General features: G+C 36.1%; 1 protein-coding gene across 1 annotated transcript; it reads left to right on the forward strand.

Moving 5' to 3' along the window:
- The first annotated feature begins 12,734 nt into the window (after positions 1–12,734).
- On the forward strand, positions 12,735–23,757 carry LOC148853779 (Tetratricopeptide repeat (TPR)-like superfamily protein). The gene is made up of 4 exons (XM_088985681.1): positions 12,735–13,382; positions 13,833–13,985; positions 14,092–14,297; positions 23,324–23,757. Exons 1-4 carry the CDS (start codon positions 12,903–12,905, stop codon positions 23,529–23,531), a joined length of 1,047 nt encoding a protein of 348 aa, XP_088841807.1. The 5' UTR covers positions 12,735–12,902; the 3' UTR covers positions 23,532–23,757.
- Positions 23,758–26,792: the final 3,035 nt, after the last annotated feature.

A 26,792-nucleotide genomic window follows, 5' to 3' on the forward strand; every position in this document is an offset into this window, starting at 1 on the left:
GCCGTGTATTAAAAACATCTCACGAAAATAGTACCAGTCCCGATGGGCGTTGTGGGGCGGCTCTTTGTGGGGGCGGAGATGTGATCTCACTAAAAAGTAACAGTAACGATAAAAGAAGCGATTCCTTTCCTTTTTTTTTTCTTTTTATCTTTTACATCGTCTATACGCGACAAAAGAACGCCAGAATTGATTAATTACAAATATCTTACCTGAAGTTTTGATAATAACAGATAACACACCCCGTATTTCTTAAATTTGTTTATTAACCCAAAATTTTGTTTGATTTGATAGAAAAATAAGAATGAAATGTAAATACGACCGTAAACTTTTATATTTTTTTCTTTCTTAGAAATTGTATCTGGGTCAACTTTTTCTTGATTTTTTTATTGGTTTTCCTGATTGACCTTGCTGTCAATTTTCTAAACTTGTATCAATTTTTTGATTGAATAAAATATGTTTTTTTTAAGTCTTCAAAAATAAGGTCCGTTCATTTTATGATAAATTATAGCTTTTTCGTATATAAATTACATAATTAATTATTCTGTCTATAAATTTCATCATTAAAATATGTAATTTTGTCTACTGATGTTTTGTCAATTTTTTCCTCACGTGAAATCCATTGGGTGATAGCCTAATAGGTATACTTATGGATTTTTTTTTTTTTTTTGAAGAGTAAAAGATTATATTAACAAGGAGAACAAAAAACAAAGTTTTGTTCAGGAGGAAAAAAATAAGGGTACTCATAACATACAAAAGACTCCTGCTGTAATGTTTTGGCTAATTTGGCTATTTGATGAGCAGGAATATTGTACCTCCTTTTGAAGAAAATTAGCTGATAAGTTTCAAAAGAAAGCAGTAAATTTTTTGTCTCTATTAAGAGGCTTAAAAGAGACCAATGTAAAGAAGAACAATCTTGAAGAGCTTGAATAACTGCTTTGGAATCAGTACAGAGCAAAATGTGACATCTCCTTATCGATTGGACAATGGAAAGTCCTTTATGGATAGTAAAAAGTTCCGCTTCTTCAACTGACTTTAAACTTCTTCTTCCTCCTGCAATTTGCAAGCAAGATAACTGTGTGAATCAAGTAGAATAACACCATAAGAATAATAAATTTGATTAATTTTCCATGCATCAGTAAATATGATATGATCAATATTCTGAGTAGTCTTTAGGCAGAACTGTAGAGGAAGATCAGGAATTGTGTTTAAGTAAGAAGAAGAAATGTTATGAAAGATACTATTAGTTTTCCAGATTATACAATGATTGGAAATAGTATGGTTTCTGAAAATACATTCATTTCAAGCAAACCAGATATAATAAAGAGAAATGGCATACCAATCAAGAATTTGTTTAAGGAGATGTTTATCAGGAATTTTATGCATAAGATCCAAAATGCCTCCAGACCAAGAATTATAAGGGGAGTTAGGATTTAAAATATTTGAAGGAGTGGCAAAAATAATTGATTTAGTAAAAGGACAAGTTAAAAATAAATGTTGAATAGTTTCACTTTCTATTTGACAGAAGCTACAAGATTGATCTTTGAACGAAGAGAACAGCTTCTCTTTAACCGGAATGAAATTGTTGATGATTCGCCAGAAAAAGGAGTTTAAACCTATGGGGACAATTCAAATGCCAAATAATAAGATTGGGAGAGTTTGTTTGATTGACATAATGAGGGATACCACCCTGCAGGAGATCTGAATAAGCTATTGAATTTTTGAATTTTCCTGAGAAATGTTTTGTCCAGATCCATTGATTTGTTGTATTATCAGGAAGGATGGGAGTGTTGAGAATTGCAGAGACTTTGTTAGAATCAAAACTGTTTTGGGATAAGGGAATATTCCAATGACCATTAATGATTAAATCAGCAAATGATAAGTTGCAAAAATGAGCTGGGATAGGCTGATTTAGAAATTAAAAGTTGTTTCCATTTTGGATCCAATGATAGAAGGTGATACTTACATCAGAATTATTGGTTGCAAGGAACCCGACTTCTTGTGATAGATCTTGAAGCTTAGGAGCAACTGATTTCCAAAAGAATGAACTGGATTTAGGTATAGAGTAAGGAAAAGGAGTATTAGAAGACAAGTATTTGGACTTCCAAATTTGGGCCGGCCGTTTTTTAGGCTCACTCAAAAAACGCCAAGCAAGTTTTTTGAGGAAAGTGACATTTACTGTCTTGGTTTTTCGAAAACCTATACCACTAAGGGATTTTGGGAGGGCCAGTTTGTCCTAGGAACCCTAGTGATAGGGATGAGAGTTATTTTCGGTTTTACCCCACCAAAAAGTTTTAATTATTTCATCAATACAATCTATTGCTTTTTGGGGTAGTTGAGAAACTGTCATGGCATGGGAAGGGATAGCTTGAATAACATATTGGATAACAACTAATTTCCCAACCTAACTAATAGAGGAATCTTTCCAATTATTAAGTTTACTTTTCAAATTATCCAAAATAAAGGAAAGTTGGGAATGTTTATTTCTGCCCCAACTGAGAGGGAGACCTAGATACTTCAAATTGTCAGGAATATTCTCAATGTGGAGTTATCTTCGGATCATTCTCTAATGTCTTGGATGGGTGTTCTTACTAAAGTATATCCCTGATTTATTTAGGTTAATGAGCTGTCATGAGGCTTATTGGAATTGATGGAGGAGATTTTTCAGATTATCTAATTCATCTCTATTACTTCTTAAGAATAAGAGAATATCATCAGCAAAAATAATATGAGAGATGATTGGGGCTTACCTGTTAAGTGGTTTTCTATTTCAGCTTTCAAGATCATTCTAGTTAAACATTCCACGGCTAAAATGAGCAAGTATGAAGATCAAGGATCTCCTTGCATAACCCCCCTAGTCGGTAGGACTTTCCCTTATGGGGAGCCATTTATAAGGACAAAATAGGAAGCTGTAGAGATACATCCAAAGATGATTTGACAGAAATCTTGATTGAAGCCTAGAGCTTTGAGTATTTTTAGGATAAAAGACCATTCTAGGCAATCATGGGCTTTGGCCATATCAAGTTTGATGGCTACATTTCATGAGCTACTAAGGTGTTATCTATCATTTGTTGACCTATAATAAAAGTAGATTGATGAGGGGAAATGCACTTATCTAAAAGAGTATGGAGTCTATTTACAACAATCTTGGACAGGATTTTGTAAATTACATTACAAAGGCTGATGGGGCGGTAGTCAGTCATTGCAGTACAATTTGCCTTCTGGGAGATAAGGCAAATAAAAGTATGATTAAGATGTTTCAGCAGTTTATTGTTTTGGAAAATTTCCTTAGAGAATTCAATGATTTCAGGTCCCATCTAATCCCAAAACTCTTTATAAACTAAAGCAGGATCCCATGAGGTTCTGGGGATTTAAGGCTGCCTATACTGAAGAGAGTTGATTTGGTTTCTTCCTTAGAAGGGATAGCTGTTAGACTACAGCTTTCTTCTTCAGTAATAATGGGAGATAAAAGGTGGTAAATAAATGACAGATCAATAGGAGAGTCTTGAGTGAACAGGTCAGCCTTGTTGGTTTTTTACTCCTTGAATTTCATTTACTCTCTGGCGACATATTGTACTTATATGGAAGTAATTAGTATTTTTGTCTCCTAAGTTCAGCCAGAGTTGTCTAGATCTCTGTCTCTAAAAACTTTCAAATTGAATTTGAATCTCGTCAATTTTCTGATATAAATTAAAATATTTTGATGATCCCAAAGACTAGTTTGTTCTGCTTGCACAATTTGAGATTCAACATCTTTCAAATTAAGATAGGGATCTTTAAAGGTCAATTTCCTCCAATTGATGAGATTATGTTTTACTTTATCTAATTTTGAAGATATTCTAAAAGTTGCAAAACCATTAAAATGAGAGTTCTATCCATTTAAGATTTCTAATTTGTAAGAGTCATCCGATAGCCACATCTCAAAGAATTTAAAAGGTTTTGGAAAACTAGTTTGGAGAGGAGACAAATTTAGGACAAGGGGATAACGATTGGAGCCCCACTTTGCAGAAGTTGAAAGAGTGGCATTACGAAAAAAAAGGAGATCCAATCAGGGGAAGCTATAGCTCTATCTAAAATTCTACAAATAAGACCAATTCAACGTTTGTTAGACCAACTAAGAATACCACCTTGAATATAAAGTTCAATTAGATTATGATAAAAAATGAGATTTATGTATTGAGTAGATGAAAGGCGGCACGAACCACTAGAAGTATAAGGGTCTTGGATGTTTATATTGTCCGCTTCATTAAAGTCTCCAGTTAATATGAAGGGTAAATTGAATTGTTGGAGTCTTTGATTTAATTGTAGCCAGAAATTGTTCTGATGAGCTTTAATCGAATGGCCATAAATAAAACCTAGAAGCCAATCACTATATTGTTGGGTATAAAATACTTTTAGGAAGACTTACCTTGGGTGGCTCAAAAAAGACAGAAGTATTTAAGTTGTTCTTCCAAAAGATGCCTAGTCCTCTAGTTCGTTCTTCATGCGGCATAAGAAAAGAGTTAGGATAACGAAAACAATGGGCCAAAAAGGACATTTTGTCAGAAGATATTTTTGTTTCAGAAAGGAAAATAAAATATGGGTTATGATTTTTAATTAGTACCCCCAGACCTTAAACTGCCTTGGGCCTTTTGGCTCCATGGCAGTTCTAGCTTAAAATCAACATTGGTGGACATGTGGCTGTTTTGGGCCAGCCACCACCTCCCTATTTAGAAAAGAAAGAAGAAGATAAAAGGAAGTACTAACCGAGTCAGAAGTACGTTTCATCTGGTGCATATTCTAATAAAGAGTTGTTTCATCATTCTCATTGGCAGGAACAATGATCAGAATCTGTTCAATTTTATCACTTCAAGAAGATGACTTTGGGCGCTCATAGATAGGTATGTTAGTGGGTTCTTCAATTTCCAAGTGTTGTAAAAGGTCAATCTGTGGGCGCTTACCTCTAGAGGAAGAGGGACCAGATGGGTCGAGATCAAGGGCTTGAGACAAGATATTTTGGGTGTGCCGAGCAAACTAAAAAGTCTCAGGAGAAACCCTGATAGAGTTACTCGATGAAGGAGTAAAGGTGGGCACAAACTAGTTAAAAGAGTTGAACTAGAACCAAAAAATTAAACTAGCAATCAATAACTAAGCAGTTAAAGGGAGATTGGAAAGAGTAACCAAACCAAAAGTGAGAGAAAACGAAAATATGCAAAAAGAAAGAACTACGTAAGAAGATTCACAAGATATTAGTATAAGTAAAAACAAAGATACTCCCTGGTATTGCTCGTTAGGTGATTATTGGAGTGAGAAGCCAGACGTAGTTCGATATAATGAAGAGCTTTGCTCTATTGGTTGTGCTCAACGCTTTAGTAAACCAGCATCGTGGATGTTCAATAGCCTATGCTTAGGGACTTTAGTTTGTGTTGATCATTGTTGTTTTTGGGTAGTCTTCTTAAAAGGCACGTTGTTGCTTCCCTCCTTAAACCTTAAAGAGATAGATGCAGTTGTTGATCGTTGGAGTTGCTTTTGTTTTCCACTTGCTTTAAGAGAGGTAAAGTGACCATTCCCAAATGGGAATACAAAAGTTTCATGAGGTAGGTTGAATAAGTACTTATGGAAAATTGATTTATCATTTGGTTGCAATGCAATGTTATTTGTACTTATGCAAAATTATGATGATGTAAATCATTTGGGTGCAAAATTTGATTTGTTTTGTGTTTTGAATTTTACCTTATTTTGTTTCATTGCAATATAAATGAGGTAAAATAAGACATGAAGTAGAAGAATGTAAAACCCAAGCCAAAATCAAACAAGAGTTTTTATATATATTTTTTATTTGCACTCCCATGCATTTGTGCTAATGTAGGATATTAATAACAATATTGAAAAACTCAATCTAACATCCAATCTCATTATTTCACATACATGCAAATGATCAAGAATGGATTTTAAAATTCACATTTGTTAATTGATTGAATGCAAATTTTACCATATTCATTTTACCTAGGGTCCAAGCCTTACTAAACTTTGTATAAGATGCTTTCATTGATTTTAAAATACATGTATGGGAGATATTCGCAATGTGCACTTGGAAGCTGTGTGAGTGTGGTTTTTCTAGAAGGAGATCCAGGTTTGGGTTCTGGTCAATTATTTGTTAGTAATTTTCATTTATAATGTCCCTTTTTCTTTTGTCTGTGAGGTTGCTTAGTTATGTTAAGTGTATATATATGTGTGTGATTGGATATAATTTTCTTAACGTAGTTAGTAAATTTACATGTAATGTACATTAATGTTTTAAGGAAAAGATGTCAAACTACATGTAAAAAATAAAAAAATAAAATGGGTAAACGAGTGATATAAATACATAAAATGATAGTATCATAAATGAAGTCATCCATAGGAGCTTATGAGCATCTCCAATAGATAATAAAATGAGAGAAATGAAGTGGTGAACTGAGTCATCCACCGCCATGATGAGTGGTATAGGGTAGTGTTGAATCGAGGGTAGAGACTTTTGGTACAAGTGTTGGAAGATCAGTAGTCACATCTGGTATAGGGTACTGTTGAATTGGGTGTGAAAAATTACACTAACATGGACTTGAATCGAGGTTGTTCAATCAACGATACATGATACACCTATCGTCCACCGTCATAGGTAAGCAATGCTTAATATCGCCATCACTATTGCCTCAAATCTCAACAAGTACATGCATCGACAAAGCCAAAACCCCATGGTTTTCCCCTTTCTATTTCAATCTATGGTTAGGGTGTTTTTTTGTCGTTAGAAAGGGAACCCCCAAATCATCAAGGATACTGGCGGTGTTTGGTATGGCCTTGGTATATTTGATAAATTGTGTCATGTCATCGTCAAATAGCATTTGTTCCATCATTCTATTTCATATTCATATTTATTGATAAATTATTGTGTTAATTTAAGTGCAGACCAACCATTGGGGAAAGGAATGTAAAAGCATTTATTTATTGTTCTATTGATGTGGCACCTAGTAGCATCTAATTGTCAATAAATCCCTGAAAAACATTTATCAACCATTTTACAAAACAAGTATAAATGTTTATTTAATAAACAAAAACTATACCAAATACATAGATTATTTGCCCCCTCCCACTAACTTAAAACAATTAATTGAGGGGGTACACAAAAGGGATATAAGAATTCAGATGTTTGGGTTTTTGAGCCAATATATGAGCTGCTGCTACGTCATTTTCTATTTATATAAACTACAGTGGTATCAACAAAAAATGAGAAAATATACAAAAATATAATAAAAAAGAGGCTTCTCCCAATGATGTTTATGTAGTTACTTATGGACAGAGAAAAAAGATTTGGGGTCTGTTCTTTTCCTCTAAACTCTTATCTCTTAAGAGAAAACGTTTAACTTCAAGCAAAAATTGGTTGCACGTTTCCTCTTATCTCTTAAAATGCAATCATATAACTTTTTGGTTTCTAATGATACCCCCAAAAAGTCAAACAAAAACTCTCACATATGGGGTCAAAATGGATATTTTATAGCTTTCAAAATTCAAAATTCATAACAACATTCTTTATATTAAGAGTTCAAAGGAAAGAAAAGTTCACCAATACCAATATACCTCTTAATATAATTATTACACTTTCAAATGTCAGACTTTAGAGCAAACGAACAGGCCTGGCATTAGAAAATAGTATAGCATTGTGCTCCCCTTTGAGTAGGAGCTTTCACATACGTCTCATTAATTATTGCCCAACATTCAACTGTGGTTGCTGAATCACTTATCTTCTTCTTATTTTTTAATCATTGTTGCCATCTTCATCATCCACACTTGCATTGCTAGTGAAACTTTCAACAAATAGAAGCATCGCTAGATGTATTTTTACAATTTAAGGAAATATGAAGTGGAGTTTGGTGTTGTTTAGTTGTCACTGGGTGAACTACAAGAAGCTTCCCTATTGTAGTTATGGAGGAGTAGTGGCATCTGGATTGAATATAAATTGTGCCACTTATTTTGAGGCACTTCAAACAAACAAACAAACAAACAAGCATTGGCAATTGGTTTCTATGGGGTGTAACTTGTGAATTGTGTCGATGCTTTACACATGTGATTTGGTTTCCTATATAATGGAACAAGTGATGCCTGAACATTGTGATTGGGAATTGGGATTTGCTCCTTATACCAACCTCATAGCCACATTTAACCATGTATTGGGAACATCTCTCCATGAATAATAACATATAAGTATGGGAGATGTTCATAATGTGCAACTAAGACGTGTTGTGCAGCCGGTGTGAGGAGCAGATCCGAACTTTGTGTTGGGATGGCTGGTAGGACTAGAATCAGACTTAGCTAGTTCGAGTCCAAGGGCAAAGAATTGTTTCGACTATAGTGGTGATTCAACACCCATGGAGATGAAAATGGATCTATTGCTTGTATGCACTTATCCTCATTCAATAGGGACAAAGTGGATGTTTTATCTTTTCACTTTTCGTTGATAAATATGGTCTAGTGGTTCTTAACTCTTGAAGGTTAAAATGTCACTGTAAGGGAATCAACTTCAGTCAGGGCAAAGCCTGTTCGATTAGCCTTTATTGCCTCACATTGAGAATATCTCCGTAAGTATATGCTTTATTTCACGGGGAGATATTCCCATGCAAGGTATCAAAACACCGTTAGAACAGCGTGGGCACAGGTTTGCCCTGATGGAAGCCGATCTCCAATTTAAGGAGGTAGGGCATCATAGCAATACAAATTTGGAAGTGTTTTACAAATAATCAAATTGAAGGGGGCGTCTTAAGGGGTGTTTCAAGACAAATGTTTTTTGTTTTCATTTGTTTTTTTTTTTAAATTGCCACATCAGCAACAATGTGTTTTTGAACCTTACTTTTGTTTTTAATGGTGAAAACAATTTGGGTTTGTTCCACAAAACAATACATGCCCTTGGAACTATCAAAATAATAGTTTATTAAGATAAACAAATTTTATAAGATATAAATTATATGTTTATGAAACATGATATTAAATTATTAGATAAAAGCATGCTTTTTTAATCAAGGAATTCAATAACATGTTTTTTATTTCAGTTTTAAAAATAAAGAATACATACACAATCAATAACATGTTTTATTTTGTGTGTTTTTGTTTTGATAAATAATATATTTTAGGTAAAATGGTTTTGATTTATCTTTCAAACCAAAAACAAGAAAAAAAATCATGTTGTGGAACACCCCCTTAATTAATGTGAATTTATTAGTAAATGATTTAGAAAATGGGTAAGAGATTTAAACCTCCATGGATGTTTCTCTTAAACACCTAAACATACCCTTATTTTCATACCAGCATCAGACAAAAATGTCTACTCCATTACAGCGAATACAAAATCTCTTTTAAGAACTATGTCTAAACAAAACGAAAAGTACTGACAAAATGGATATGTGAGGTCGAACTGCTTTGTTCTTTTAAAGGAATTTTGTTAGGAGAATTACATAAGAACATTGTCTACATGGTCTTCCTTTTTGTTATACAATAAAAATGTATGTGGGCTGGTAGGAAGAGGGCATTGCCAGTGACTTTTATCAACAACTTTCACTTGAAGTTTGTATTCATAAAATAAAATTGTTTTATTTTATTTTATTTTTAAATTATCATAGATCCAAACCTTCTTAGGCCAATTTTCTCAAAACCCTATCCCTACTCCACATCTCATTTTCTTGGTTCACTCCCCCCCCTCCCCCCACAAAAAAAAAAAAAAGAAAATCCGTGACTCTGCTACTGCTTGGAAGAGTAGTATGCGTATGACTTATACCCTGATTTTTAGTACCATATGTTCACTTTCATAATAATGTTGAACAATGGAGATAATGATGGCAATGTTATGTGGATGCCTTTCGTTTTTGGTGGAATCGTTTTTTTTTTTTTTTTTCTGGCATTATTATGGATTCAAAACTGTGTATTTTCCCCTTGAAAACAGATAATGGTACGTATAATAAATTATTTATATTAAATCTCGAGGAGGTTTTTGTTTTAAAGTCAGAGGTGGGCCTCAACTCTCAAGCAAATGCGATAATCATGTCTTTGGCTAAGGCTGTTAACAAACAATGCTAATCCATAGATTACTTTAAGTAATCTTTGGTTTTGGCTAATAATGCTAATAATCATGTCATTTGCTAATCCAAAGATAGGGCTGTTCACAAATAATGTTAATCCACAGATTACTTTGGCCGGTCAGGTTCACAAATAATGCTAATCTAAGGTTTTAGTTTGCTCTTTAAGTAACCTGATCAGCCTTAATAATGACAGAAAAAATGCAAATAGACCCGTGAACAGCCCTATCTTTGGTTGCAAATCCACAGATTGGGGGAGGGAGAGAGGGGGGGGGGGAGTATGTCAAAAATGCTAATCGTCTTATTTAGTTAATTTTTTTATCAAGTCGTACACTTTATTTATAATCACCAAAATAATGTTCTTGAGGAATCACTTGTCAAGGGAAATGGTTTTATTTGCCCAAAGAAAACTACAATCATCAAGGTTGCATTTATTTGTGGTGTAAATACAAGTTTACAATGATGGAGTTTAACAACGTCGGATTTTTTAGTGTAAAAAGAAACTTGGCTTTATACTCATTTTACACTCTTGTGTGTCAATGTAAAAAGGTAGCGTTGCTTAAGCCTTTGATTGGTCAGTCTCTCTCCTCTTTTTTTCCACTCCAACATTGAGCATGATCTTCAAAAACCTAAGTTGCAGCTGGGATTAAATGCGTTCGTTTTCATCCTATAACAAGAACCCCTATTCTTCTACGATGAATCAGTTTAAATATTTGCAAGGAATTGAGAGGGAAAACATGAGAAAGAACAAAAGCTTCCTAGGATTTACAGACGAAATCTGGTAACAGGAAAACCAACGAAAAATCAATTTGGGATCAAAATCTGGCCTTGGGATCGAAATCTACAGCATCTGTGACAAGAGCTTCATAGGATTTAGGCTTATAGACTGAGAATCTGGTTTTGGGATCGAAATCTAGAGCTTATTTGCTGCTATCTGAACCACGTAGTTGCAAAAGCTTATTTCTTGTCCAAGGCATGTTTGGGTTTTCACACTGATTGACTGATTCCATATTGGAATCCTAGACATCCAATCATGGTGGCTGCCAACTGGCTAAAGTTGTGATCATGATCCCAATGGACTCCTAAGGTCATGGTGGGCTGGTGGCTGTTGTAGTTGCGATCATGGTTTTCAAAATCAAACCGATAAAATCGGGAATTAGTCACCTGATCGGTTCTGTTTTCCCCCCAAATTTGTTTTTTCCTCAAAACCATTGATTTTGGTAAGCAAATTGCTGAGTTGGTCGGTTAATCGTTCTAACCATTTGAACGTTTTCTTATATTTTTAATTTTTTGTCAGAATGGGTTGGTCGTTTGGATCGAACGATTGGATTATTCGAACCAATAACCTGACCCCTAACCAGTTCGATCACCAATTTATTTTTTAAAACCATGGTTGCGATTGTTCTTGGAGTGAGAGAGAGGGTAGGGGGGGGGGGAAGGGGAGGGAGTGAAAGAGATAAAGAGAATGATTGATGGAGAAGCAATGACAACAAGGAAGATTGAAACAAACTGGGTTGAGACGGAGTAGTTTGGAGGAAAAGAGAGAGATTCATGGGAGAACTACCTTTACACCAATGGAGAGACCAAAAGAGGTTTTTACATCGATTTTTGATATATTTTTAATATTGATTTTAAATATAAAAAACTATCAAAAAACTCATTTATATCGATATTCATCTTTATTTTACACTAGACAACCATAAAACTCATAAAACTCAATGAGTATAAAATTACATCAAATCGAATTTTACACTGCTTCCTAATGCAACTTTACCTATTTCAGAAAAATTAGGGAAAATGACTGATCAGTCTAAGATAGAATTTTATAACCGCACCGTACAAGAGACGGTGAATTGATGCCAAATTCAAATGCAGTTTATAAGGGGCTGCTAATATATTTGTATTGGTGTATTTTTTCGTGCAATCTTTCGGCTATTTACAAATTAAAAAGATAAAAAATCAGTTTATTTCCGTTTGATACATGAAAAATTTATTCACCAAAACACTAAAAAGATGCGAACTTTGAACTGATTTTGGAAAGCTCTAAATAAAACATCATGCATCTTCGTGTTTTAACCTCACACGAAAAGACTTAAAAAACCCATACGGTCTTCGAACTGCCTAAATCTTATACGGTCTTCAGGCTAATCAGATCCTATGTCAAAATCTGCCTCCCTTAACTGTCAGAGCTAATATCTCTTAAAAAAGACTTGCCAAACGGTTGTTGCAGAGTACTGAACCCAAAAATTATGTACTCCATAAAACGGTTACTTCAAAACAGTGGGACAGTCGTTAGCTGCATTTCCCGAACCTGCCAAGAAACAGGTTGGTGTTTATCTGTGGGTCAACTCAGAGAATCATCGTTATGGACGGTGATGATTGTCCTCGTTTCTAAATTCAATGTTGATTCCGTGACACATTTGACTCCAAGGCGGCAAGAGCTACTAATACCGCAACTACAATACCGCCACGTCTATTTCTTTTCTGGACTATTTTACCCTATATATGGTACTTATTATCCGTATTAGCATTTCTTCCAGAAACAATACGTCAATCAATGATTTTATTTATGGTATATTGGTAGAGACGTAAGGGTATTTTCGTCTTTCCAGTTTTCAGACAGCAAAATATCTCCAATCCCGCAGTATCGTCTTTTTCAGTGGATGCCCTCATAAACGCACACACACAGATTCATTCATCTCTGCGAGGGAAAACTAATATAAAGGAACTGTGTGGACCGTGGATAACAACTTTATTTCCCCTTCCTCTCTCTCTTCCGGTGAGTCTGCGCGTGCTCGGTTTTCTTAAGGGGATACGCCAACGGGCATGGCCGTACTGCTCGGCAATTTGGCACTGCTAGCGGACGCGAGTTCGTCTCGGGCAGGGTTGACAGACCGTAGGAATCGTGCGGTGATTTGCGACTTGATCCTGAACCTCCCCAAGAGGGACTGGTACATCACCCACGGTGCCAAAGTTTCTGCATCTCTTCCCGCCAGGAGCTTCGATCTTGACGGTGAAACCAGAAATTACCGATTCGGCACTCCGAGGAAAATTTTGTCCAAATCTAACTCAGTCGATTTCGATGCCGATCCGAGCGACGAGGACAACAAAAATGGGTATGGGGATGAAGATGACGACTACGACTGGGAAAAAGAAATGCGAAAGAGAGTGAAAGAACTGGAAGAGATGAAAGAGTTAGAGAAGAAAGCAGAGGAGTTACAGAGTCAGATGGCCGATGGCGAAGGCGAAAACGAAGAAGAGACGGAAGAAGAAAAGAGGATGAGAGTGAGAAAGGAGCTCGAAAAGGTCGGAATAATTTTCCCTCTCTCAACTCTCAAGTCAATCCAATAGAATATAATATGATGACTCCATCAAGGCATCAATAACCCTTTTCTCTAATGTTTTACTCATTATTTCTCTTTGTCTACCGTTTTATAATCTTCATTGTGCAATGTCAGTTGGTCTGTTATATTCCATAACCAGTTTCATTTGAAAGGTATTGTAACGTCGAGTTACGAGAACAAGTGTAAGAATGTCATACTTGTTCTCATTTATTCCGTTTTATCATTAAAAATGTTACCGATTTAAAAGCAGAATGCGTCATGGACGAATAGATGGTATGGATCATGGATGTCATCTCAGAGATGTGGCTGAATTTGTTAAAACAAATTTGAGTTTATTTCTTATTGCGGTTGCTGTATATGGCTAATGGTTAAGTAGTAAATGAGATGGCATTACTATTTTGAACAAGAGCAGGTGGCGAAAGAGCAAGCTGAGCGGAGAGAAATGGCAAAGTTAATGTTTGAGTTGGGTCAGAAGGCCTATGGGAAGGGCATGTATGGTCGAGCTATTGAATTCCTAGAGGGCGCCCTCACAATCATTCCTAGGCCGACTCTGTTTGGTGGAGAGGTCAGTATCTGATGCATTGGGGAATTTCCCTTCTACTATCTAGCTGTCAGTTGCACATTGGAATGTACCTGCCGTCTAATAACCGAAGTTTAATTGTTGTGTCCAGATACAAATATGGCTTGCTATGGCTTATGAGGCTAATAATCGACATGCAGACTGCATCGCGCTTTATCAACAATTGGAGAAGCAGCACCCAAGTTTCAGTATCCGACGGCAAGCCGCTGAACTTCGTTACATATTGCAGGCACCCAAGCTCAAAATATCTCAAGAAGAGATGGTTTCTATCCCATTAATTGGTTCCAGTTATGATAGGTAATTTGTTGTTATTGTTGATTTTCTTTTAACTTCTTTTTTTTTTTTTGTTTCAATGACATTTTAGTTTTTATTGCTTTCATAGCTTCTTATCATTTTAGCCAAACCTTGCTTGGCTATATAATCATTTAATTACGATGAGAAAGAGTACTCTTTGGTGATCTTATCATGCAATAGGAACTCTTTTATAAATGGCTTTGATATGTATCAAGTACTAATTGAGTTAGATTGTTCTCCAAAGTTTTTGCTCTCAAGTCATCCTGACTACATGCCAATAAGGCAATACTTGCCTTGGCTTCACGTCCAGACCACCATGTGAAAAGTCTAACCCATTTAACTCATTAAAAAAAATCTAATCCAATTATTCCAACAAAATTGCTTTTGTGTAGGTAGTACTTACTAGGTAACCATGTTATTAAAAATTCGAACCATCCTCTCTTTCCAAGTTAACCAGATTGTTAGGTAGATAGTAGAAAGGAATCATGTCCCACAGAACTTTCCCCCTTCTACTTGGTCCTTTAACATGCCATCTGAAAAAGAACTCCCAAAGTGAAGAAGTCACCATTAACTTGTGCCCATAGTACATCACAGAAATCACAATGTAGAAAAAGGATAATTTGTATCCTTCACTCCACCACGACTCCCAGTGGAAGTTGGAAATGACCATCAAGAAGAATCAAATACATGTTTCAATGTACAGATTTTAAACATCACAGAAGAAATGTGGAGAGAGGGTTGTAATTTCCAGTTACCATGACTCCCAATTTTCATGTCTCTCAATCTATAAGAAGAATATTTGTAGTTATAATTGCTTTCCTTTTAACTATCTATTTTCCCATAACTCCACATTATCTAGCTTATAAAAAAAAAGATATGTGCTTCACATATCAGTAGCAAGAGGAGCGCACTTCTGCCTACTGCTAGACATGCTTATTGGCTTTTGCTTGTAGCATCTGCATTTCAGTGGATAACTCATTAAAAGAATGCTTTTGATGATAAGTAAAATGATGCTTTCAAACTTCTGTGGGAAATGCACATGCATAATTGATAAACTTTTATGTATTTAACTGATTTTTGGATGCTTACTTTGAAGACCTTAAGGCAGAAATTGCATTTTTCCAAGCCATGTGAATCCTCATGAGTAATTGCAGCAAGCTTTATTGTTGAGCTTTTAGTTCTCCAATTATCGAACCCCTGTAAAACCTTACATCAGTAGTTGGCTGGATTTTCTTGCTTTTATACTATAAAGTTTACAATGATGAAGCTCAATGCCATTTTGAAATGAGATTGGGAAGCATTGCTTTTCCCTATGCAGCCAATCAATTGAAAACAAAGTGCTGAATTTGTGTTGGTCGTCCTTACTTTGAATTTCAAATGGTTTAGTTACTGGTTTACCTTATACTATATGGTTTAGTATTTCTGTGATGCTTAATTTGAGACTTTTGAATAGATATAGTTAAGTATATTCTTAAAAATATGTGCATACACAAACTACAGGACTGGTATATCAAAATGATGAAAGCATTCAGGTTTCATTTAAACTGTTTGAGATGACTCTGGAGAAATTGCAGACATTCTTGTTTGATGTTGCTTTTCACCTTCATAGGATTCATCAATCTATCTGATTATGTTTTTCAACCTTTTTTGTTCCACTAATCTTAACGTTGCCATGCATTATTGAATCTACAGTATCTACCATATCTTTAGGAATGGCAACAGGGCGGGGATCATATTCCTCGTCCCTGCCCCCAGTTCTGAAATTAAACCCCATCCCTGTCCCCGATCCTCGTTGGGGATAAAATTTGTCCTCCATCCCTGATTCCCGACGGGACCCAAATCCCTAAATTTTTTTTAGATAATAGTGTTTTTTGAAAAACAAATTTACTTAAAATAAATAAAAAATTTAAATTATAAATAATGTTTTAAATATGTTATGATATATATATATATATTTATTTATTTATATATATATATTAAAACGGGGTCGGGGCGGGGCGGTGGCTTCAATCCCCATCCCCGACCCCATCGGGTTGGGTCCCCGTCAGGGATGGGGAAAATTGCCATCTCTACATATCTTGTACCAATGTATTAAGTTATAAGTTGGTGCCTGCCATTCAATTGATATGCCATCTCTCTTTAAGAGGCAGTGGCTTTATGATTGTTTATTGCTATTGGTGTTGTCTTGCTTGAGCATATGCTGAATATCTTTTCTGCTTCTTCTGTATGGTGTTGCTGAGTGGTTATCATAAAAATTTTCTCTGTTGATGATTATTTGGCAACATTGCTTTTATTTATTCATACCACTGGTTTCAACCCGAAATGTATTATTAACACGAAGTAACATCTGACCAACACTGTTGATGTGTTCTGTCACTCAACTACCACCTTTTTTTTTGGATATCTTCTGAAGGGCTACACAACGGGGGTAGCTCATCCCCCAACCCATAGCCCCCCAGGTGCATTTGGGATTCGGTCTCAAGTCTCCGCTATGACCAGCAGGAGACCTTACGAACCAGCTGGTTGGCACCTTGCCACTCAACTACCATCTTTGACCACCTGTTCAGAATCAATGTCTTTCTAAGCCGAGTAGCACATGGATAAATAAGGGTCCAATTCCGAAAACATTTAGCTAGTATGCCTCAAGCTAGTTTTTACAAAGTTGTAAGAGGTTACCTAGGGGGACTAGGTGTTAGATACTTAGATTAGCATTTCTGGTACAAAATATCCCATTGTCTCCCAATTTTTGATCAGTTGAACTGAAATAGTGCTGAGGAATTTACTAATGGATTAGTCTTTTAACAATTCAATATGACTATTTTTCATGTATATATGCATGCACAAACACACACACATGTATGTATCTATTTCTGTATAAATATATGATATTTGCATTTTTGACTCCTGATAAACTGATAAGCATTTACCTTTGTACCTATGTACATATACACCCTTTGCAAAACCTACAAATAGATGCTGACTTAAAAGGTGGAAGAGCTTAATCTTGGCAGTGTAGCCGACCAAAGATAGGTGAAAGAGGAGAGAAGAGAAGAGAAGAGAAGAGAAGAGAAAAGAAAAGAGAGAGTTTGCAATGCAACAGTACTGGCGGCGCCAGTGTTTATTTAATATATATAAGGCGACATAAATAACAAGGGAAAAGACCCTTGTGCCCCTGAGTACAATAATAGACATAACAGAAATAAAAAAACACTTTAATTAGACAAACAGACCCTAACAACTGCAACTAAGTTATTCTAACATTATTCCAACACTCCCCCTCAAGTTGGAGCATAGATGTCAATCATGCCCAACTTGTCACACAAATCTTTGTGCCGCACATGATGAAGACCTTTGGTGAAGATATCTGCAAGTTGTTCTTCCGAGTTGACATATGGTGTGCACACTTCTCCACTTTCAAGTTTCTCTTTGATAAAATGTTTGTCCACTCCAATGTGTTTCGTCCTATCATGCAGAACTGGCTTAGCAACAATATTGATGGCTACTTTATTGTCACAGTAGAGTGAAGTAGGATTGTTTACTGCAAAACCCAGTTCACCTAACAGATTTCTTATCCACATGATTTCCACAATCCCATGAGCCATCGCTCTATATTCTGCTTCAGCACTGGATCTAGCCACCACACTTTGTTTTTTGCTTCTCCATGTGACAATGTTTCCTCCTACAAAGGCACTAACCACTGGTGGACTTTCAGTCATTGACTGCTCCTGCCCAATTTGCATCAGTATATACTTCCACTTTTAAGTGACTGTGCTTCTGGAACAACAAACCAGCCCCAGGAAACTTCTTGAGATATCTCAAGATCCTCTCTGCAGCCTCAAAGTGAGTTGTCATCGGGTTGTGCATGAATTGACTAAGGACACCCACTGCATAGGCAATATCAGGCCTGGTCATAGACAAATACAGAAGTCTCCCCACAAGTCTCTGGAACATCTTTACATCTTTCAAAAACTCTCCCTGACTGTCTCCCAGATGGTGATTATGTTCAATAGGTGAATCAGATGGTTTTACCCCCAACTTGCCTTAGATCTAGTACATACTTCTGTTGGGAAATAAAGATGCCCTTGTGAGAGCGGGCAACTTCAATTCCAAGGAAGTATCGTAAGGGGCCTAGATCCTTCACCTCAAATTTAGTGGCTAAGAATTTTTTTAGTCTCTGGATTTCAGCCTCTCAATCTCCTGTGATCATTATGTCATCCACATACACAATAAGAGCTGCAATTTTACCTTCACCTCTTTTTACAAAATGATCTGATTGGCATTGTTTGAATCCCATTTGTTGGACTGTTACATGGAACTTACTAAACCAAGCCCGAGGTGATTGTTTCAATCCATATAAGGACTTGTTCAACATGCACACCTTTTGTTCACTGCCTCTGGCACAGAACCCTGGGGGTTGGGTCATGTACACCTCCTCTTCCAAATCACCATTCAAGAAGGCATTCTTGATGTCCAATTGGTGAAGATCCCAGTCAAGATTTGCTGCCAAGGAAAGAAGAATCCGAATGGATTTCATCTTCGCTACAGGGGCAAAAGTCTCTGCATAGTCCACTCCATATACCTGTGTGAAGCCTCTTGCTACCAGTCTAGCCTTGTACATTTCAATAGTTCCATCAGCTTTGTGTTTCACTGTGAACACCCACTGGTTCCTTCCCTTTAGGAAGATCTACCAACTCCCACGTACCATTTTTATGTAAGGCATCAATTTCTTCCTGCATTGCATCTGTCTATTCAAGTTTTGACAAAGCTTTTGCCACGGTCTTAGGGATGGGAACACTGTCCACAAAGGAGAGGAAGGCACGGTACGAGGGTGAAACATGCTCATAGGACACAAAGTTAGAGATAGAATGATTAGTGGTACAAGATCTAACACCCTTTCTCTTAGCAATAGGAATATTAAGATCATTGGGGACATGTGAATCAACATTTAAAGGAGCAATGGGAGCAAGTGTACCTGGCTAATGAGACGGATCTGCCTCGGGTGAATCCGATGATGTTGGTTGCATAGTGTCCGGCTCCACGACTCTTGAACTCTACTGGCTTTTATGACGACGGTGGAAAACCCGGAACGGTGGAGGATCGGGTAAAGGAGGTAGTTGAATATGAGTCGTCGCCTATTTCTCCTCAACCCTACTCTCCCCCTGAGGAGAAACCGAGAAGAACAGTTGACTCTCAAAGAATGAGAATCAATGGAAACATAGTACTTACGGGCAATGGGATCATAGCAACGATACCCCTTTTGAGATGAGGGGTAACCAAGAAAAACACAAGGAATAGCCCGAGGGTCAAGTTTACCACGAGTAGGTGATAGGTTGTGGACAAAACAACGACACCCAAGGACACGCATCGGAATGGTGGACAGCGGGGTTGTAGGGAACAAGAGCTGATGTGGGGCCTTATACTCTAGTAGCCGAGAGGGCATGCGATTGATGATATATATCGCACACAATACTGCATCCATTCAGAACTGTTTCGGCACATTCATATGAATCAGCAAGCCACGAGCAATTTCGAGTAGATGACGATTTTTTCGTTCAGTCACACCATTTTGTTGGGGTGTCTTGGCACAAGAGCTTCGCTGAAGTGACCCACTCGAAGCAAAGAACTTTGTGAGATCATTATGGAAATATTCCTTTGCATTGTCCGACTGGAAAATATGAATTTCCGTTTGGAACTGAGTGAACACCATGCGTTGGAAATCTTTCACAATTTGTGGCACTTCTTCTCGAGATCGCATAGGATAAACCCAAGTGTATCGAGAATAATCATCAATCAACGTAACAAAATACTTATAGCCAGCTGCAATAGGTAGAGTAACAGGGCCCCAAACATCAGAATAAACAATATGAAATGGAAATTCAGATCTTTTATTTCTTAAAGGTAAAGAGCTTCTACAATGCTTACTCAACTGACAAGTTTGACACTGTAACTGACTCACTGACAAGGACTCAAAAATCTTTGGGAACATAACTTTTAACGACTCAAAAGAAAGATGACCTAAACGACTATGCCATAAATAGGCCTGACTCTCACTCGCCGAACTTGTGGACTCAGTCGCCATTAGACCAGCATTATTCTCCAACACGTAGAGACCATCCACCATGCTTCTTCTACCAATCGTCTTCCCCGAGGTCAAATCCTGAAACACACATGAAGACGGAAAAAATGTGACTGAGTAGTTCAAAGAGTGAGTAATACTACTAATGGACAACAAATTAATAGGTAATTTCGGAACATGCAGGACATTTGGAAGAGTAAGGCCAAGTGGGAGAGATATGGTGCCTCGGCCAGCTATGGTAGAAAAGGAACCATCAACCAGTCTTACCTTATCTCTCCCAGAGAGAAGGTTATATGTCTGGAACAAATTTGACTTATCGGTCATGTGATTTGAGGCTCCGGAGTCAATAATCCAAGGTGAATCAGTAGTATGAGATGACACATGGAAGGCTGTGGCATTACCTGATGTAGACGCAAATGAGGTAGAAGGAGTAGGCCCAGAATCCACCTGGCGGAGAGTCCTACCATACAATTCCAAATGTTCACGGAAGGAATTGATTATATCTTCCTTAGGGTCAGAACCAGGATGTCTCTCCTGAGTTACGGAAGGACTAATCTCTGTCGATGCCAGATTAGCTGAGTTATACCTTCTTTGTTTCTGTTGGCCTGGTTTCTTGCCCTAATCCGGTGTTGACTTCTTACCCAAATCCTGTGCCCATTTAGGTTTTCCATGGAGATCCCAACATTTATCTTTAGTGTATCGTGTCTTCTGGCAGTGAGTGCACCAAAGCTTGTTTTTATCTTTTGTTTTTTTTTTGAGTGTCACCCCTTTTAAAACCACCTCCGACATTTGTATCTGAATTTCCCCGGACCGCTAGGTCAACTGACTCTCCTTCTACACCATTCATCACACTTCTGCTTTCTTCTGACTGCACCAAGGCATACACCTCCTGGACTGATGGCAAGTCTTTACTACCCAAGATCTGTACCCTGATGGACTCATATGACTGATTCAGCCCTAAGAGAAAGGCAAACACGCGTTGCTGTGATACAAGTGATTTATAGGCTTTTGCATCTTCATCACACTTCCAGTTCACATTCTGATAGTGATCAAGTTCTTTCCATATTGATGTCAAATCAGAATAGTACATTGAGAGACTCCTCTCCCCCCTGCTTGCAAGTAGAAGATTCTGCTTGTAGTTGATATATCTTGGCATAGTGTCTCTGTTCTGAATAAGTGGACTTCGCTTGTTCCCATATCTCACGAGCACTTTCAGCCCACATAAATGTCTTCCCTACTTGTGGTAGCATTGAAACCAAGAGCCAAGACATCACCATATTGTTCTCTTGGTCCCACCTATCATGCTCAGCACTTTCATATTTCGGTTCCTTTACTCTCCCATTGATGTATCCTATTCGCCCCCTAGCAGTGATGTAGAGTTTTATCCCCCTAGACCACTCAAGGTAATTCAGACCATCAAAGGGAATGACAACCATGGGAAAGCTCATATCCATTCCCCCACTCACTCCATCGTGGCTCCCTGAGATTTCTGAAGTAGCAGAATTCTCAGTCGACATGGTCAAGCAGTTACTCAGTCCCACACACCGGATTTAGGACCCCTCCTTACTCCACAAAGCAATGCTCCACTCAGTTCACACCCACACACTAGGGTTTACCAATCAGATTGTGCACAAACCGTACCAAATTCTAGACAAAACTGAGGTAATATTCGGCAGTTTCAGACCTGCCTATCAGAAATCTAGAATGGCTAACAACCACTAATCAGCAGGAGAGATCCTTCTTGCTTATAGTCAACTCAAACCATTGAGATGACAGATCAGCATTGACCTACAGTTGTCTTAACACATCAACAGGATCACATAATCCAAGACAACTAGGGTTACACAAGTTCGATAGCATTCAGCCGCCCCAGATTCATAGGGTTTTCACTCGGCCCATGATCAAGGAGAGTAAAGAGGAGAAAAATAGAGGAAGAACTGTACCAGTCGTAGCTATTCTGTAGTCCAGAATCAGATTTCCTTTCTGCTAGCCTATTCCACTAATCAGTAGGGTTGATCGATCTTCTCTTGACAGTAGGGTTGATCGGTCTGCTCTCTTTTAATCAGTATTCCTGCTCTGATACCATCTTGGCAGTGTAGCCGGCCAGAGATAGGTGAAAGAGGAGAGAAGAGAAGAGAAGAGAAGAGAAAAGAGAGAGTTTGCAATGCAACAGTACTGGCGGCGCCAGTGTTTATTTAATATATATAGGGCGACAGAAATAACAAGGGAAAAGACCCTTGTGCCCCTGAGTACAATAACAGACATAACAGAAATAAAAAACATTTTAATTAGACAAACAGGCCCTAACAACTGCAACTAAATTATTCTAACATTATTCCAACACTTAACATTTATATTACATGTTTTATTTATACTTCATTTTCTCCTTCTTGCTTTCTTTCTTCTGTGAATCATGGTGCAATGAATCCAACGGATGGAAGTTGTAGTGAGCTGAACGAACTCTATTGCTCTTAATGGAATATATCTTTTTTTATTCCTTTTCTTTTCCCTTTTTTCCTTGGGATATTTATTCTGTTACTGGGGTTGCATATAAAAGATGTTACCTAAATGTGTATTGGCATGACAACATGCAGAACTGCCTCCAAGTTAAATCTGGAACCTTAATAGTTTAGATTTGAAAATACTTGCTGTCCGGGAATCATCATTTTCTGCTGCTCTCCATCCAAATGTGATATACTGCTATAGGACATGCTTTCTTGGCACAACAATCTCAGGACATTCTTTTGGGGTTTAGTTGTTATAGACTAGTCCAAAATGGGAGTCCTCAGAACTGGCCTAACATAGTTAATTGCGAATTGCACTTTTTTTTTTTTATCAATAACAAATGAATTGCACAATATTGCCTTCAAAATTTATGCTAACTCATATTGCACAGATAAACTAACCATGGAATCTCAGACAAGTTGTGATTGACGAACGGTGGTTGTTGCAGCTATGCAGGAACATGGAGTGACAAATACAAGGACCGGGACCAAAGGAGAAACTGGTCAACAACTAATCAACTTCCTTCATCCAAGGATTATTTGGGTGACTTCATGGTTTGGCGACCTCCTGTTGGATGGGAGAAGAGCCAAACTTTCTGGGTTGTTTTGACTCTTTGGGTGGGCCTGGTTGGAGTTGCCCTCTTCCTTCATAGATGAACCGTGCAACAAGATCTGCATTGGGTGCTGCGATCACAATCCAAAATTGATTGCAAGATTTTTCTCAAATGTGAACATGCACGAGATCATAGTAATCTCTGTAAAGGAAGGTGGTGTAGTTGGCCATATATATAGGTTTTCGTCATTACTAGTGCTTCACAAGTTTCTTATAAAAATTTCTTTTGTGAATTGTTTTACACGTTGAGAATGACCCTTTCATTTCTTATTTCTTTTGGTGTCAAAGATGTAAAATGTTGGGAACTGAGGAGAGTCACCAAGATAGCGGAGCTTGTTAATGCCAGCAGTATTTACACTGAATAGTTGAACCCCGCTTTTAAGCTCCAACTTCTAACTCAAAAGTTGAAGCCATTTGTGGGACACGAATCCCTTGTCTCTTGTATCCCTTTCTACACCTGAACATAAAATGAAGTGGGGGTGTATGAAGTCAAAGCAAACTCAACGAGGGCAAATTAGTTCTGCCTGTCCAGGGCTCTTGATTGAGTACTTAGACCTCTCCTTGGGTTTACAATTTGTGCCTCCTTTGACCAGAAACTACAATCATTTTTCAAGAGGAGTTATTTAACTAAAATTACACTCAATGATAAAATATTAGGCTGCATTTGGTGCGCGTATGTTAACAGGCCAACTTTAGGGTCTTAATTTATGCCGACGGGACCCTCCCAATAATTGGAACACTGTATTCACATTAATTTAAATTTACAAGGAACTTACAATGTCTCCTTTTGTAATTAAGCTATTCTTTAAAGGAGGTTTAACTATGTAATGGACATTGCAATTGGTAGTCTGTTTTACGTTGATAAGAGGTTCGTGTCAAGCAAGGTTCAAAATATGGATGCTTATTGGTGCATATTGTATGACTAGTAATTAAGCACATGTGTTCCACATGAGAAGTTTTTTATATTAATTACTTGAATTTTAGATATATCATAGTTAAGATAGAAATTGAAAATTGACAAAAGTAACAATATGATTAAAAATAAATTTAAATGCTTGTATCAAATAACAATTATTATTATTATATTGTGTTCCATTTCTATCATAAATAAAAATAACTTTTATTTTAACAATCATTTTTATTTAATATGATGAATATATAACATTAGAAATGTTCTAAAATGTTCTTGACAAAATTATGCACATTTTCATTTTTTGGTGTTTTATCTTTTTTAAAATATTTATTATTCAATTGTGACATAATGGGTTTTTTAGAAAAATTGGATCATTGACCCACCACCTATATAATAGAATAGATTTGCTTTTGGATTAGTTTTAAATTAAGAAAATTATAGTCATAATTGGCTATACATTTAAAATTAAGCTACAGGTTAGTCTATAAATCAACAAAACTCTGATAATGGACTCTACTTTTCATATTATAAAAAAAACCTTTCCATGTCATCGAAGGCTTATGTGGCTATTGCCAACATGGGATCTCAATCCATGTTGGACACAACAAAAAGCTTATAATGAAATTGCCCTTTAATGCTAGGTGATTGGAAAACAAGAAAATGTTTTTTAGTTTCTCTCTCTCTGATTCGTCTATCTTTGCTCATCGATTGTGTGATTTGAAAATAAACAAAAATGTTTTCGTTTTTTGTATTTATGTTTTCTCTATCAATTTCTCTCTCTTTTCTCCTCCAATCTCTTTCATTCTCTTTTTCGGTAAATCACTCATTCATTTGTAATTTCTATCGTTCTCCGTCAGTTTCTCTCACATTCATTCTCATGTTCTTTTTATTTTTATTTTCTTACACATTTATATGGTATTAATCATACTGTATAAAAAGAACATGAGACCAACTTCGTATAATTCAAAATTCATTACACCAATGTGATAAAAATTCATAAGAAACTCTTGGCTATAAGATTTACACCAACTTGATAGAAATTTATAACTTGGTTGTACAAGTGGTTAGTCCCTTTAGTTCTTTTATACGGTTTGATTAATATTATAAAAGATTGTAAGAAAAATAAAAAAATGATCAGAGAGGTAGCGAGAGAAAGATTGGGGGAGAATGAGATATTAACCGATATGGAGGTGAGGAAGAAGAATGAGAGAGATTGATTGATTGATTGAGAGAGAGAGAGAGAGAGAGAGAGAGAGAGAGAGAGAGAGAGAGAGAGGGAGACTAAACCACTAACCCACCACACAAAAAGAAAAATAGTTTGATTTCTATGTTGACATTAAATTTTGTATTACACTTCCATCATTGAAAAAAAAATCTTATGTATAATACTTATTTTTGTTCAATATAATGAATGCATAATATTAGAGATGTGCTTTATATTTTATTTTTTATAAATATATAACAATAGATATGTGCTAAAAAATTTCTCTCTTTTTTTTAATTTATTTTTGTGATTCTTTATATTTTTTATTTTTAAAACGATGTGTTATTTTACTATAACATCATTTAATTTCTTGGTAGATTTTAAATTTGGCATTCCATTTTCATCATTAATAAAAATACTTCTTACACTTTCATGCTTATTTATTTTAAAAATTTTTATTATTTAATTATGGAATTATTTATTAATCCATTTGACCCCAAATATTTGAATTTCTTGCCCACCACTGGGAGGGAAGAAATGGTTTTGTTTTCAAATTATTTTTCAAAATATTTATTTTTATCCTATTAAAATTAATATTGTGGATTTAATTACAAGAATTTCATGATGAGAAAAGATATCTTAAATATAGGATTTAATGAGAGAGAGTAGGAAATTTAATTTTTCAATTGGTTCTAAATTTTACATTCAATTTCCATCACTAATAAAACATTTCTTATTTATCATACTTATTATTGTTTAACATGATATAAAAAATGTTTTCAATTATTTTAATTTATATTTTTTATATTATTATTTAATTGTGACAACATGGATTAATCCATTTGACCCAAAATGGTTTAATTTCTTACCACCACCTAGATGAAAACTATATTTTTTATAGGTAAATTTTAAAAGTATAAGCTTTATGTTATTGAAATTATTAATTTATTAAGTATGAATTTAATTAATAGAACTTAATGATGAGAAGAAACAAAAATAACTTAAATATATGATTCATTGAACACGAATGCAATTTAATGAATTAAATATTTTATTTATTGAAAGAGAATTTAGTGCATTGAATATCATAAAATTACCTCTTTTCAATTTATTTAATATTAATAACTGATTATCCTATTTGCCCTCACTTTTTATCAATAAATTTAAATGTAGAGGCGTCAATTTTTG

Source organism: Nelumbo lutea, chromosome 4 (genome assembly GCF_056320005.1).
Source record: "Nelumbo lutea isolate HS-2025 chromosome 4, American lotus-T2T, whole genome shotgun sequence".
NCBI classification, from domain to species: domain Eukaryota; kingdom Viridiplantae; phylum Streptophyta; class Magnoliopsida; order Proteales; family Nelumbonaceae; genus Nelumbo; species Nelumbo lutea.

Coding starts and splice junctions, on each gene's coding strand:
- LOC148853779 (XM_088985681.1), top strand. CDS start 12,903: ATGGCCGTACTGCTCGGCAATTTGGCACTGCTAGCGGACGCGAGTTCG. Junction 13,383..13,832: donor TGAGAAAGGAGCTCGAAAAG/GTCGGAATAATT, acceptor GAACAAGAGCAG/GTGGCGAAAGAGCAAGCTGA. Junction 14,298..23,323: donor ATTGGTTCCAGTTATGATAG/GTAATTTGTTGT, acceptor TGGTTGTTGCAG/CTATGCAGGAACATGGAGTG.